The sequence below is a fragment of the Stegodyphus dumicola genome, chromosome 1, assembly GCF_044657685.1.
Source record: "Stegodyphus dumicola isolate Sdum_Otavi_A_Nest chromosome 1, ASM4465768v1".
Classification (NCBI taxonomy): Eukaryota; Metazoa; Arthropoda; class Arachnida; order Araneae; family Eresidae; genus Stegodyphus; species Stegodyphus dumicola.
In genome coordinates, this window is record NC_140768.1 from 74,518,785 (window position 1) to 74,534,448 (window position 15,664).

General features: G+C 32.0%; 2 protein-coding genes across 4 annotated transcripts in view; both read right to left on the reverse strand.

The window, feature by feature from the left end:
* LOC118184437 (laminin subunit alpha lam-3-like) overlaps positions 1-15,664 on the reverse strand; it is a 358,990-nt gene that overhangs the window by 165,548 nt on the left and 177,778 nt on the right. The window lies entirely within an intron of this gene.
* On the reverse strand, positions 5,044-9,720 carry LOC118184433 (acyl-CoA-binding domain-containing protein 6-like). The gene has a single exon (XM_035354101.2). The coding sequence runs from the start codon at positions 9,433-9,435 to the stop codon at positions 8,689-8,691; it is 747 nt and encodes a 248-aa protein (XP_035209992.1). The 5' UTR covers positions 9,436-9,720; the 3' UTR covers positions 5,044-8,688.

Sequence of the window (15,664 nt, forward strand, 5' to 3'; positions counted from 1 at the left end):
AAATCTCATTTAAATTCGATTTCACTCTTCAAAAAATATGCATGGCAAATATTAATATACAAATTATGCAAACCTGTAAAGCACACATAAGGCAACATAATGGAAACAGTTAAAATTATAGAAGCAGCAGTAATAATAATAAATGGAACTCTTTCCTGTGTAAAACAAACATTTCTTGATCCATAATTCTTTAAATATTACATAATATGTAACAAAATTCATTTTAATTGACTTAATACATTAAATTTTTCTCCCTATTTTTAATTTTCGCACATTCAAACAAGTCAGTTTCCCCTAAAAATCCCCCCTCCTAGAAGAGACTATAGTATGCTTTATATAAATAAATAAACTAATCTCATCCAATTCATAAATTTGCATTAAATGCACTTTGAGATAAAATGTTTGCAACACTAAAGAAAAAATAAGTGTTTTGATTCTCAATTTAATTCTTTTACAGCATCCCTCCATTTGTAGCACATTACTAAGAGTACTAAAACAACTTGATGTTACTGGAACATTTCAACTGTTCTCTAACTATAATAATAGCTGACCACCACACAGGATGATTGTTTTAACTAACTGGAATACCACTATTATAATATGCAGAAAGTGGAGATCACTTTTTCCCAAGATTTTAAAAATCAGAAAAGAATTCTTTTATGACAAAAATGCCAAGCTGCTTATAAAGTACACAAGCAAATGCAAATCTTTTGAAGGAATTATATCACAATAGTATCATAGCAGGGAAATCTCTGTTTATGTAAACAATACGTCAAGCTTTCACAGTTAATAGATTTATTAGCAAGCAAGAGGATGAATGATTTTTGCATGTGGAAGCTTCCTTTCAAGCTTAATCTCCAGAAAGATAAAAATAGACTTTAAACTGTTTCCAACTGCCCCCCCCCCAAAAAAAAATTATTTTTCTAGTTTGCCCCTAAATAAAAATAATTGAAGGAGTAATTTATTTTCTGATTTTTCATACATAAATAAAAGGTGAAATTAATAAACACGCCACTGTTCACTACTCTTCAGTGTCAGAAACAACTCGCACGCTTTTTCTCTGCCATTAAGTTTGAAACTGTGCATGTTTTACACACGCAGGCTTTCAGCTTTTGTGGATTTAATTCGCTCTAGGGCAGTGTAAAGCTTCAATTTTTTTTTTCTTTTTTTTAACCATGAGTAAAATGATGTAGCATAGCATTTATTACCTTGATATGTATATAAATGGTGTATATTTATTATCTCAATATTATAAAGATTTATTTTACTTCTTTCATAATTTTCAGATTATGAAGATGATCTCTAAATCTTATTTCTTATATCTGGGAAAGTTTTACCACCATGTAACCCTATAAAGGAAAGCATAATTTAAAAAAATAAAGAAACGAGAATGACGAGAGGAGAAAACTGGAAGCCATGAAGGAACAAGAAACTTATTTTCCACCTGGAGAGTCCTGCACTCGTACTGAGCAGAGCAATGGCATGTGTATGTTACAAGTTTGGAAAGAAAGATTTTTGACTAAATAATATAAAATACAGAATTCTAAATTGTTTACTTAGTTTTCAACATTAAAAAAAAAAAAGTGGTCTGTTCAGCAGTTGGTAAATGCTTTTCGAATATAGTCTTGTTTTACCTAACAGATTTATGGGAATTTAATTTTAAAAAAAGTCTTATGAATTTCCACACTGTTTACAAAAAGTGAAAACAGGAAATTATTCTGAACAGCTTGACCACTTTTATTTGGTAAGTTATTTTATTCATTGAAAACAAAATTATGATTGTCTGCTTTGAAGACAAATTATACTTCCCCATCATAACTATACCTCATATAAAAGGAACACAATATATCTTACAAAACCATTCATCCCATCTAAAATTTAATAACCCGGCGATAGATTTTTTTTTAAAAGCATGATACATACACACAATAATTCTAAGAATTCTCGTACTTTACCGCTTATCTTATCCTGACTGATAATTTATGATTTAATTTAATATACTCTTAACTTGGACAAAAAAATGATAAAAAGATTTTAAAAAAATGTGACAATAACTAATTTTATATTAGAATTATATTTCAGGTGAACACTATGAAATTCTAACAGGCCTTCTTTCCCACTTTTAGGAGTTTTTCAGTCTGTTATAAACAACAGAGAGAAAGAAAGAGGTAAAAAAGAAGTCTAATTTGGAATCAAATTCCAGGATTGTGCTCAATGTTTTGCATACACTTGTAGACTTTAGATGTGTGATTCAATCAAAAACTAAATTTTTTAATGAGAAAAATATCTGCACTTACATGCATGCATATGACAGAGAAACTTAAATCATTTTTTCAAGTACTTGTGCTCACTTATTGCAAGACTTTTTTAGGGAAACTGGCTCCTATTCACGTTGCACATGCAGAAAACCATGAAAATGCCCATACAGGGTTTGCCAAGACTCAAACCCTGGACTGAACTACCAGTGTTCAGCGGTTTTTATTACTCGGCCACTGATAAACAAAACACTAGTATTGAAAACCCTTTAGATTGCTCTCATAGAAGATAATAAGATGTAACAATGCAAGTATGAAAAAATATTATTCTAAAATGCTACTGTGAAGTACAAACTGTTTTTAAATTATTCATCTCTTTAGGTTGAAGAGCATAACACTTATATTATATGGAACATACAGTGGATGGACAAAAATATGGAAACACCTTGTGAAATGCATGTTTGAAAAGAAGGATTGATTTTAATGAAATATGTAGGTGGCGCTGGCATTTTTGACTACTGACGCCACCTATACAACTTCGTAAATGTGCTAAATAGTTCAGTTGTTGTCGGAGTACTGTTGTGTGAGGTTGTCATTGCATTATGTCAGAGTTAACAGACTTCGAACGTGGGCAAATTGTTGGAGCACGTATGGTAGGTGCTTCAGTTAGCAAGGTTCCGAGGTGTTTAGTGTTTCAAGAGGTACTGTATCGAAGATTTATTCAGCATATTTGAAAAGCGTAAAAACATCATCTGCTAAATCACAGCGCGGACGAAAGTGTGTCCCGAGTGATCCTGACAGACGATCATTAAGGGCAATTGTGACGAAAAATAAGAAGACCACAGCTGCAAAAGTTACTGCTGAAATGAATGTTGTGTTACCGAACCCTGTGAGTACCAAAACAATTAGAAGGGAGCTTCATAAACAGGGAATTGCTGGCCGTGCTGCAATTGAGAAGCCACTCATCAGTGATGCTAATGCCCGTAACAAAAAAGGTGGTGTTTAAGTCATAAAGCCTGGACTACAGAGCAGTGAAAGCAAATAATATGGTCTGGTGAGTCTTCTTTCACATTGTTTCCCACTTCTGGCCGAGTTTACGTCTGGAGAACGCCATTTCAAGCCTATAATACAGACTGCTTGTTGCCAAGAGTGAAACATGGCAAGGGTTCTGTTATGGTTTGGGCAGCCATATCGTGGTTCTCTGCTAGCCCCATGATAACTGTGTCAGGGCACATGACTGCCAAGACTTATGTGAACATTTTGGCTGATCAAGTTCATTCCATGGTACAAACTTTGTTCCCCGATGGTGATGGTGTCTTCCAAGACTACAAAGCCCCTGTTCACACAGCTCACATTGTCCAGGACTGGTTTTCTGAGCACGAGTATGAGTTGTCCCATCTCCCCTGGCCACCACAGTCACCAGACCTGAATATTATCGAACCTTTGTGGTCTACATTGGAACGGAAAGTGCGTTCTCGTTATCCACCGCCAACATCGTTATCTGAACTTGCCACCGTTTTGCAGGAAGAATGGGATAATATTCCCTTGGCAAACATACAGGAATTGTATTTATCCATTCCGAGAAGACTGCAAGCTGTTTTGGATGCCAAAGGGTTTCCTACACCATATTAAGCAAAGAAACATGTTTTTTTAAAGGTGTTTCCATATTTTTGTCCAACCCCTGTAAATGAAGTACCTTATGGCTTGTCAATTGGCAGCAACTTCCTGTTCTACAAGAACAGAAATTTTTACTTTTTATGCAAAGGAAACAATAACAGCTCAATCCAGATTTTAGTTAAGAATGCTTTACTTAAATCTTAATTAGTTGTAAGCTAGAACACTCTAATAAATAATGTCAATATTTTTTTTTTTCATCATAATCAAGAAACAAACATCATCATTTTATTCTACACATGAAAGTAAAGTGATCAGCTGTCCCAGATTTTAAATGTCCTGCTTCAGCACATGTCCCAGACTTTATAAATTGTCAAAATGAAATTTTATGCCCTTTCAAAAAGTTATGGATATTTTAGTGGCATCAAAAATACATTAAATAATAAAATTATTGCACACTTCAGATACTGTGGTACCTCGGCATACGTCTTGTTTGGATGCCAGAATTTTTCTTAGGTATACAACATTCGATTGGAACAATTTGAGTTCAATGAGTCATGACGCCATGGCTTTTGAAGCAATGCCATAATTGCCCACGAACATCAGTGCACCTGCTACTGTTCAGTAAACAATTCATACTATAACTATGGATTTAAAAATGATTTAATGTTTTTTCATATAAATGTTTTGTAAATTCACTTACAGAGAGTTTTAGGAATGTTAATGAGAAGAGTCAAGCAACAAAGAAAATTGTTAGGCTCACCATGGAAGTACTGTTGAAAAGTATAAAAATGGGCATGTATATCTGGGAGCCAGCTGTTGCATACCATATGCCAATTACAATGGTGTCAATGACTGTGAAAAACATAGTCAAGTTGGCTAACTTTGTGAAGAGGATGAAATCAATTACCAAAGTTCAGAGTCATTAGAACCTACTGAAAAACTGCTTTTGATCTGGATAGCTGAAAAATATTTATGTCCAATGCTTCATTTATGTACAGTATATATTTCACCCACTGCATTCGTATTTTAGTATTAGAGTAATACTAACGACATGATTTTTACATAAAAACAGATTAAATATTTCCAGTTTACAGTAAGAAATTATTTTCTTCAAGTTCTGCATCTGTCAGTGTAGTTGTAAAAGAAAATGAATTATAAAAAATATGAAACATACTGTTGATAAAAATTTATTCTGTTAATCAATCTTACATGCATTCTAAAAAAATTTTGTATATTATTCATTGCTCCCTTCACTTTAATACATACAGTCAATCATGTCTTAAGACCTATGGTTTCAAATAGTTGATCTTTACATTATGGTAACTTGGCGTTTTTTTGGCGAAAATTTGGCGACCAACTCTCCTACAGCAACCCTCTATTTTTTTTCCCGCCGCCATTTTGTCTTCACGAAGTTTCTTTTCTTTTTATCTACTGAACACTTCTTCCAACAATCTACTGCCGAATTACACTTATGCTAGAAATTTTATCTAACAAAACTGCTTAATCATGACAAATATTCACTGCAAAATTGGGAAAAAGTGCACAATACCATACTCCTTACGCATTTTTCAAAATAACACATACACATAAACCATGTACACGCCGACTTATTTTTACTTAAAAAAAACATCCCAGAATTGCACAAAAATGGCATTGCGCACACTCTTCACTATACACATGTACACTGCTTTTTTCTCACAATTTAGAAAAATTTCACGAAAATACATGACAATTTTCTCAATCTTTAAACCCGGTAAAAAGAACATATATGAAATTACCTCATCGCGAAAAAGTATTTACCCTTTCCAAATATGAACATTTCCACATATAATAAAATAAATAAAATATCCAAAAACTTTTACCTCTAAATCATCTATTACATTATACACGTCACCAACGAATTCATACCGCAAGCATTACAAATACTTAGTATCAAATATTTAAATTATTTCCATGCACGTTTACTTCAACTAAAACGTATACCAAATTCCTACAAACATAAAATTCACAAAATAACTATCATTTAATTAAAATATAATTAAATTCAAAAACACTACTTAAAATATAAATGAGCACATACATTAAATTAATACATACATAAATACCCATTTCGAATTCACTTTAGTTACGGCCATGGGATCCAAAAATTCACGAACACTGTTTCACACAACACAGAATAAAGCCAAATACAAAATTTCCAGATTTTTTCCCGATTTCCCCCCTTTTCCGATTAAAGAACCGTAATTCGTCCATTATTATCACATGACATATCCCATGATCTCTCATTTCCCTCACACAAAATAATGCGTAATCGGAACTGAGTACTGCTCACATTATTACCAAAGTCCCAGGTAGTAACCTTTATCGCCTCCAAAATGTCGCCAAACTACCAGTTACCATATTGTAAAGATCAACCCAAATAGTTTAGGTCGGGTCTTTTTTGGAGATAGACACCTTACAGTGTATAGTTATATTCAATACTCATATCAATTTAGTTATATTCAATACTCATATCAATTTATGTTCTGTAATTCATTTCAGAACTGGTACTATAACAGGGTGTAACATATTTAAAAATGGCTTAATTTCTAATTAATTAACTTAGCATAAATTAATTTTATAATGTCTGCCTACATCAAGAAAAATAATAAGAGCTAATTGCAAAGCAATAGAATAAAACTAATACTGGCATCAATTTAAAAAATAGAGGGACATCATTTTATTTATTATTGAGAAAAAATAACATTCAACTAATGTTTTATAAGTGACTACTGCTGACTGTGTATGCAGTATGTTTTATTGGCAGGGGGGAGGCAAGTTTACTTACCAGTCTTTACCATTTATTTTTTTTATTAAAAAGTATGGTAAAAGTTTACAATTGGGTGCCCCTTGTTTTTTGGCGATTCTTTTTTGACGCCAAGAAGACATAATTTCAAGATGGCCGCTACACAAAACCAAAATAAAAAGTCAAAGAATTGCATAACTCTTGTGTCCATGTACACATCGATCTGTTTTCACTTAAAAAAAATCCCAGAACTGCACAAACTAGGCATTGTGCACTGTTTAAATTTGTCCATGTACACATAAATCTATTTTTATTTTAAAAAATTCAGGAGGCTAAAGCAAAGTTACACTATCATGGTAACCAGAAATCAGATTTTATCGCCAAAATTTTACAAAAAATTGTCGCCAATTGAAGGGGCACCCAATTCTATACTAGAGCCAAAAGTACTTAAAACAAAATTTAATAATAGAAATATTTCAGTTTTCCAGTTTTATCTTTTTAGCATTTTGTTTCCACACATAAAATGGAATAAATGAGAAAAATAAAAAAAATCTTTTATCATCAGCAATTAGTTTTAGTTCTGTCATTGACAAGAAATAATTTAAAGAAGTTGCAGTAACAAAAATCTTGCAGCAAATATATTACACAGCATTAGAAACATATAATGAATCATCTCATGGTGACCATCTCTGAAAAAGAACAGCCTTTCAGAAAACATAAGCAAAGATGTAAATATTAAAAAAAAAACACCATCCTCACAGCATAAAATAATATTAACTCAAAATGTTATCAAGAAATACAGAAAACAATATTTTAATGATTAAATTTCTCATACGCAAATTTATAATGGTGATGATTTGATGTGAGTCAACTGGCAGCAATATACACTAGTGTTTCTGGTCTTTATTTATTATAGATAGAAACACATCCATAGAGCATGAAATCGGGAACAAAAGCTATTTTATTTTAGTGAGTAACTGAATTTATAAAGTTGTTAATTTCTCTGCAAGTTCTAATAAATGCACTAAACAATAAATTAAACCTCAGTTGATTCAACTATAAATTATGTGTTCTTTCTTGTGACTACATAAAAAAATTAAAAATGCAGGACACTATCTGTTTTCTTCCATAAAATGAAATTATAAATAAATGCCATCTACAGCTGTACTTGCCATAAGGTTGCAATTTGCTGAAATTACTGTAAAAATGTCATTAATGATATTTTTATAAAATATCCAAATTAATAAATCTGACAAGACATCCTTTCTCCTTCAAATAAACAAATAAAAAGCTATAATATCTGTCTGCATGGTTTTAGCAAGATATAAATTTTTTTGATATTTTCTCTGATCAAATTTTAAGAGAAACATGTCCATGTACAATTTTAAATTAGTCAAAAATATGTTGGGATAAAATTTTAAATAAAAGTACTAATCTCAAGATTGATCAGCTATAGATTCCTTTTCTTTTTGCACTTGAAGGAAAATGATCTGTGTCTGATCACTCTTAAAATCAATAGTTTTATTCCAGGGGATGTTTCCATACCTACACAACCTAAGGTTGCTTTTTTCCTAATTTCCTCACGTTTTTAAAAAGGCTCATCCCAGAAACAAAATCAGTAATAGCATATTAATATCAAAATATTCCCCAATTTTAAAAAAATTACAACCCGAAACAAATAATACCCAATCATACAATTTCATATAATAAAAATTAAAATCTAGAAGCTCAATTAATAAATTAACTTTTGATTTTACATAGATTTCCAAAGCTTATTCAGAAATATCTTTCAACATAAATGGGAATGCTGAAAAGTTAACACAAAACTGCAGATTCGTAATTACAAACTAATCAAGTATTAATATCCCGTAAGGAATTAAAAAATACATAACATTGTACCACTATCCATAAAATCACAGCTTGATTTAACCAAATATTTTTAAGGTTTACTTGGATCAGCTAACAACACATGAAAAACCTTTTCGTAACTGCATAGTGTTTTTCATTGAATTCTTTGATGCACTAGTGAAGTTAAACAGAATTAATATTTACAAGGTCTTTCACAGATGTGTTGTAAGCAACATCAGAAGCTGTCAAACCATCAGAATCATAAATATTAACTTTAGCACCATTTTGCATTAGCAGTTTAATAACATTCTCATGCCCACATGAGGAAGCATAATGCAAAGGCGTCTGCCCGTCTTTATCCTGACAATTAACTTCTGCACCTGCAGAAATCAAAAACTTAGCAATATCCGAATATCCACGGTCACAAGCCCAATGTAAGAGAGATAAACCATCTTCGTCAGTTTTGTCTCTCAGCTCAGGATTCGATGAAAACAAAAGCTCAAGTTTATTTAAGTTTCCTTCTTTTACAAAATCAAAGATTGTTTTTGATTCTTCTTTCAACTCCGGATCAGTTCTTAAATGCGTACTGTTTACAGGACCATAATGTTTTTTCTCTGATTTGTCTACCGTATTAGCTGAATCCCATTCAGGACTTAAAAGGGTTACTCTGTCAATATATTCTTTCATTGCATCTTCTTTCGACATATTTCCCAGCTTGTTCCAAGCTGACCATTTGCTCCGATTTCTGAATTTTAAAATACCCGGCATTGGTTCATTGCAAGCTCCAAAATTTGCTTGCTTGTACCGACCGTAAAGATACAATAAATCATCTTGTTGCATAACAGACGCATTATATGTTACGAAGTCAGTAGCTCGTTTAAATGCTTCAGTCAGATCATCATCATTATCAAAAACATCATCGTCATCCATAATCAAAGATAATTAACTCTTTTTTCCTCCCTCAACGATAAATATCAACAGCAAAACTAACTGCAGCTTTCCCGATGATGATAACTTGAAATTTTTCACCAAAATAGAACCAGAAGCGAATCTCACTTAGACATGTGGTGCCATCTATAAACCTTTCTGAATATTTACAGGGAAAACAGTTTCATTTAATGTCACGAGTGCATCGCTGCCGTTTTCAACAGACGCGAATGGTTTGGGATATTTTTTCAGTATTACGACGAACATCAACAATAAATTAACTGCAATGTACACAACTCACAAAGACGATAATCTGAAATTTTGCGGTGAAATATAACTATTCTCTCTTAGAAATGTGGCGCCATCTGTAATTCTTTCAGAAAACTTACAGCGAAACAAATTCATTTGCTGTCAGGAGCTGCGGTGCAAATAATAGCATTAGCTTCATTCAAGAAACGCGAATTGTCTACGATATTGCGCTTTGTGTAAAATTAATAACCAGTGTTTCTCAATTTTTGACGAAAACTTAATTCCATTAGAAACACATAACAATGACAAATATTGGAAAACTTAACAACTTCTATTTAAAAAATTCCTTTGCGGGCGATTTAAAAGATAAACTACGAAATTAATATCAAATAATTCAGCTAGCTGAAATTCAAAGATACACTGGAGTTTTTCTGCAAGTCTTAGAAAAATTTATCAAAAATGTACACATGCATCTGAATCAATAAAAAACAGTTTATATATCTTCTGCTAAGATTCTAATATATTTTTTAAAGCAAATAACTGCATCTGTGTAAAATAAGTTACGTTAATTCGTAAGTTTTAAATCCAGCTAGTGACCAGCTCTAATGCATCTAATTTTTTTAAGAGAAATAATAATTCCAGCGCCCCACATAAGATGAACTCTGATATTTGGGGACAGTAATTAATTCTCAGTCAGAGCAGGGCTTAATTTTTAAAATTAGAAGTGCCGGAACCCTATGGAAGACCGTCAGCAAAGAGGAACAAGAGTAAATAAATAAATAAAATGACTATTAAAATCATTAATAATTAAAAAATTAAATACTTCATAATTACTTGATTAACATTTATCAATTATTATTTAATTAATAATTATTATTTAATTAAATAAAAATTAATTAAAATAAAGAGATAAACTAAAATTGAATAAGCGATGTTTAATAGAATTTTATTGAAAAAAACACAATTTTCGAGATCAAATTTCTACTGAAATTGTTGTTCAGTTACATAAAAGAAGTGCTGGAGCCTTCATATTTAGAGCTCCGGTGCGCTCCGCCTAGAATTATGATTTATCCCCAAAACTAAGAAGTATCGGAGCTAAGCTCCGGTGGGTTCCGGCTCAATTTAAGCTCTGAGTCAATGCAATCGATGCGGTTGCACCAAGCGTAGAATTTAGGAGGGTCAAAATTTCTAGAATTTAAAAAAATACAAAGTGACAAAATTTACGGCGGGCAAATTTAGGGATCTTACGGAAGCACCGGGCAGCAGAATTTAGAATTCCCAGAAAATTTCTATCAGAAACTTTAATAGAGAAACTTTTGAACGGTTTGGGGCTCAATATTAGTGGAAAATTTATGGACTGTATCATTTTTTTATCAAGAAAGCTTTAAATGGATTAATTAGTAGCAAAAATAATGACGTATCTTTATTTCTTAATGAAATAAATGTTAATAAAATGAATATTCATCTTTATTTATCTGCAGAATACTGTTAAAAATGTTTACGTTTCTTTCATAATCAGTTACTGTACTCACATTATTACCATTTGCTTACCTTTCATTATGGTTTACATGCAAAATTTAAATTTACCATTTATTTTACTACTTATTTTCTTATTTCAATTCACCGTTCCTGAAGATCTATCATTGGGCTCCGGAACTTCTAAATTTAGAAATTATAAGGCCTGCTTACTTTTCTTTATTCTAAGCTAACTAATCAAATTTAATAATAATTTTTTATAAAAATTTTCAAAAATACAACGTATAAAAAATTGAGACTTAAAAAAAAATTTCAAATTTCTTCTTGCCGTCTTGTTCAAGACATAGCCAACATGAAGCTTAAAATAAATACTCTATAATTTTTATATTCAATATTTCTGCAGCGTAATTTTCCGCAAAAATGTTTATTTTTTCATTTTATATTCAATTTTTCTAGGGCGTAAATTTGTACAAAAATATTTATTTTTATTTTTCATTTTTTATTTATATTTACGGTAATAAATATACCGAATCCTCTCATAGCTACTTCCCTTCTAAGACAACCAACTTTAAAAATGACCAGTATTTCTGAGAATATCAATAAACTTTGTATTAAAAAAAACTCTCTCAAACGAAAATTGTGTTTTTCACGAAATACAGTAAATCCTTTCTAAGATGGCCGACCATCCATGGTTCCAGATGATTTTGATTTTCCGTGAAAGCAATTATTTCAGAGCTGAAGTCCACTTACCAATGTTTACTTGTGTTCTTAGACATACTGATCGCTTTAAGAGGTGATTATCTTAAGAAGATGGTCCTAATGACAAGCTTCTTTGCAATCTTCAGCGAGACCATTTGGAATTTCAAAAAATTTTCAATCCAAGTTTTCTGTGCTTCCACGCCGCTCTGTGGCGCGCAGCACAGGGAAGGAAGGCGAACCTCCCTCCTCGAGTACCTATAATGCATCTCTTACCTAAATTCAGCAATTTCATTTCAAGCAGAAAATTTATTTTAAAAAAAAAAAAAAAACCTTTAAAAAAGGGGTTTGCGTTTTTAAAAAAAGACATTAAAAGAGTGAGTGCGTCCGAAAAAATATTGTAGTTATATTGGCTGGGCACGACAACATGGAATCGTGATCGATTCTCCTACCACGAACATTTCCTTCATTATTTTTACATAGAGAAAGTGCTTTGTTATTAAAAGTGTAGTCAACTATTGTTTATCGGAGTAATGCCATATCGGAAACGATGCCCACGATTACATTAAAATCACGGTTTTATCAGAGGGCAGTTAAAATAAAGAAAAGAGGAAGAATTCATATTGTAATCGACAGAAAAATACTTTTAATAATTTCCCTCACTTTCAAAGAATTTAATTTGGAGAATAAATTAATTCGGTTAAATACATTAAATCAGTATTCAAAGGAAAAAGTTTTTTTTCCCTCATTCCAAAATCAATGTGTTTTTTTTAGCTTAATTCTTTTTAGACAGGGACCAGATAACCCGCCTAGGGTAAAGTGCGATTTGATTACTGAACCTCTAAGGAGGTCATGAGGAACTGTGAATAAAGATAATTAAATAGAATAACAACTAAACAACAAATAACGAATAATTAAAATACAACAACATATAAAACTATTAATAAATTAATGGCAAAATAATGGATTAAATTAACACAACTAAAATTTCACACAAAATTGACAAATAGAGGAGTCTGGTTCTACTCTAACCCAACAACGGCCGAGCTCTTGAACCGCTGAACATTGCGGTAACTGAGTCCAGCGTTCGAATCCCAGCGAAACGTCTGTCTGCATGAGTCCTTTAGTGGCTTTTCCCAAGTGTAACGTGTATACAAGCCAGTTTCCCTTAGAAAGTTCTCCCCGAAGGTATCCATTCCGTTAAACAGATAGCATTCGAATGCTTCGGCATTCTTAAATAAACTAATTAAGTGAACAAAACCGGCTGAACTTAAGCCCTGTTCGTAGCTCTAATTGTGTATGTTGTTCTACGTACACAAAAGTTTTGCCTTTAAGTACGGATTCGTGCTGCAGTTTTTTTTTTTTTTTTTTCCCCCTTCCCCAAAACCATGTGGCTGTCGATAAGTGATTTTTACTTTAATAAAATAATCATAGCTTCTCATTTCAAAAGCGCAGATAAGGACACACTCCCTTCGTTTTATTTCTCAATCGACTTGGAATGATGAGAGTTCGTTTCTTATCATTCGATAAGCTTTATCTTCAAATTGAATTTAAATGTTGTTCATTAATATTCTTACGAATAATCACCACAGTAAATGAATTTTCGGGTTTTACACATGAGTATAAAACAGGAATTCTCAACCAGGAGGGAATTCTTCACTGGGAAGGATTTCAGGGAGAGGATGCGGTCAGCCTTTTATTTACCCGTTAAGTCTTTAGTTTTAGTTTACGAATATAAAAAATTATTGGAAGTTTTGGTATTTATGAACATTTTCTATACTTTTTCTGGTAACACACATTAAACAATAATCTAAATTTAAATAAATGTATTTAAAAGGAAAGAGGGAATGATCGTCTAGCAACGGTGAAAGAGGTTGGCCTTCAAGCTATCACCCTTTCTTTAAGGGTACATCTAAAACCCTTAATTTCTTTATGGGTATATCTTTGGTACACGACTAAAATAAACCAAAGGATCGCAAAATCTAGGACCAAAGGCCCCATTTATTGCAAACCTAAGCGATAATTAAGTTCTAATCTCTTAAGCCAAGTATTACTGTGATTTTCAACCGCTAAATACTATGCACATGACCAAAAACACTTACAACAGCATAACACACAATTTCAGAGGAGGTCCAAATTCAGGAAATACACTGTACATTATTCTGTATTATCAGTTTGTTTCTAATGTATAGTGAATCCTCTCAAAGCGGTTACCTCTCGAAGATGACCATGTCTGAAAAAATCCTGCATTTCTCAGAACGCAAAGAAACATCTGTATTGTACAACACCTATCTAAGACAATCTTTTTTACACCAGGTCGTCCATCTAAGACGATATCTTCCACACTACAAGACCTGAATCATTTGCAACCACTGTAATACTTCTTTGGCGATATGAAGCAACTCCAATGATGGAACACAGCAATAACTTTTATTTAACACTCAAAAAACGCGACATACAAAACAAGAAGAAAAAAGAATACTAACATTTAAAAATAAATTACATTCTTCGTGCGAGAGTCGCACGAGGCACTCGAGTCTGGTTTCAAATATTGCCATTCACAAATACCTTAATGTTCATCTATTTAAATTATTTAAACTACAAGATTTTAATATTATTTAAAGTTGTTACAACCTCTCCCCCAACGGAGAGACTTTTGCCGAAGGGAAAAGTTCTGTAAAATTCGAAAGTCTATAAACTCGGCTTGCTCAATTGCTTAAAGAGAAAAGATAACTTCTCTCATAAGTTTCCAAATTTTCAGGCCGAAAATTTTAAGTTTTAAACAAATATTTTTACACCACATTTAAATAGGAAGAAAAGAGACAGTGTTCAAATTAGTCTTCCTTTTTTTTTTTTTTTTTTTTTTTTTTTTTCTTGACGGCGCCTAGATCTCTTCCATGGCGGACCAGTTCCTCGGCTATATTTCACAGCAAAGCCTTTCTTCAGTTCATCTGTGCCTTTCGGATAATATTCATTTGTCATTTGCTTTCGACATTTGTTTTCTTCGTCTATTAGTAGCAGCATTGATATTAAATCGAAAGCCGAAAGATGATGATAACGTTGCATTGCAAAATGATTCTCAATATTAATTTCTTTATCGTTTTTCAAATTTTCGTAAAAATCTTCCACGTTTAATTCCGGTGATTTAACTTCTTCTTCAAAGATATCTTTGGATGCTTTATTTTCTTCCTTCATCGGTTCCAAGATCTTCTCTTCAACTATTTTTCTTTTCCTTTGAGCTCTAGTAGAAACGGCATTAAAATGGTATCACTAAGATTACCTTCAAGTGATAAACTAATAAAATAAGGCAGTTCAGTGTTAACAGGAAGTAATAACCTGCTATCACTAATATTACGTTCAGTGATGAACTAATAAAATAAGGCAATTCAATATTAACAGGAAGTAATAACCTGGTATCACTAATATTATGTTCAGTGATGAACTAATAAAATAAGACAATTCAATATCAACAGGAAGTTACGTTCAGTGATGAACTAATAAAATAAGGCAATTCAATATCAACAGGAAGTAATAATCTGGTATCACTAATATTACGTTCAGTGATGAACTAATAAAATAAGGCAATTCAATATCAACAGGAAGTAATAATCTGGTATCACTAATATTACGTACGTTCAGTGATGAACTAATAAAATAAGGCAATTCAATATCAACAGGAAGTAATAACCTGGTATCACTAATATTGCGTTCAGTGATGAACTAATAAAATAAAGCAATTCAATATTAACAGAAAGTAATATTCTGGTATCGCTAATATTGCGTTCAGTGATAAACTAATAAAATAAAGCAA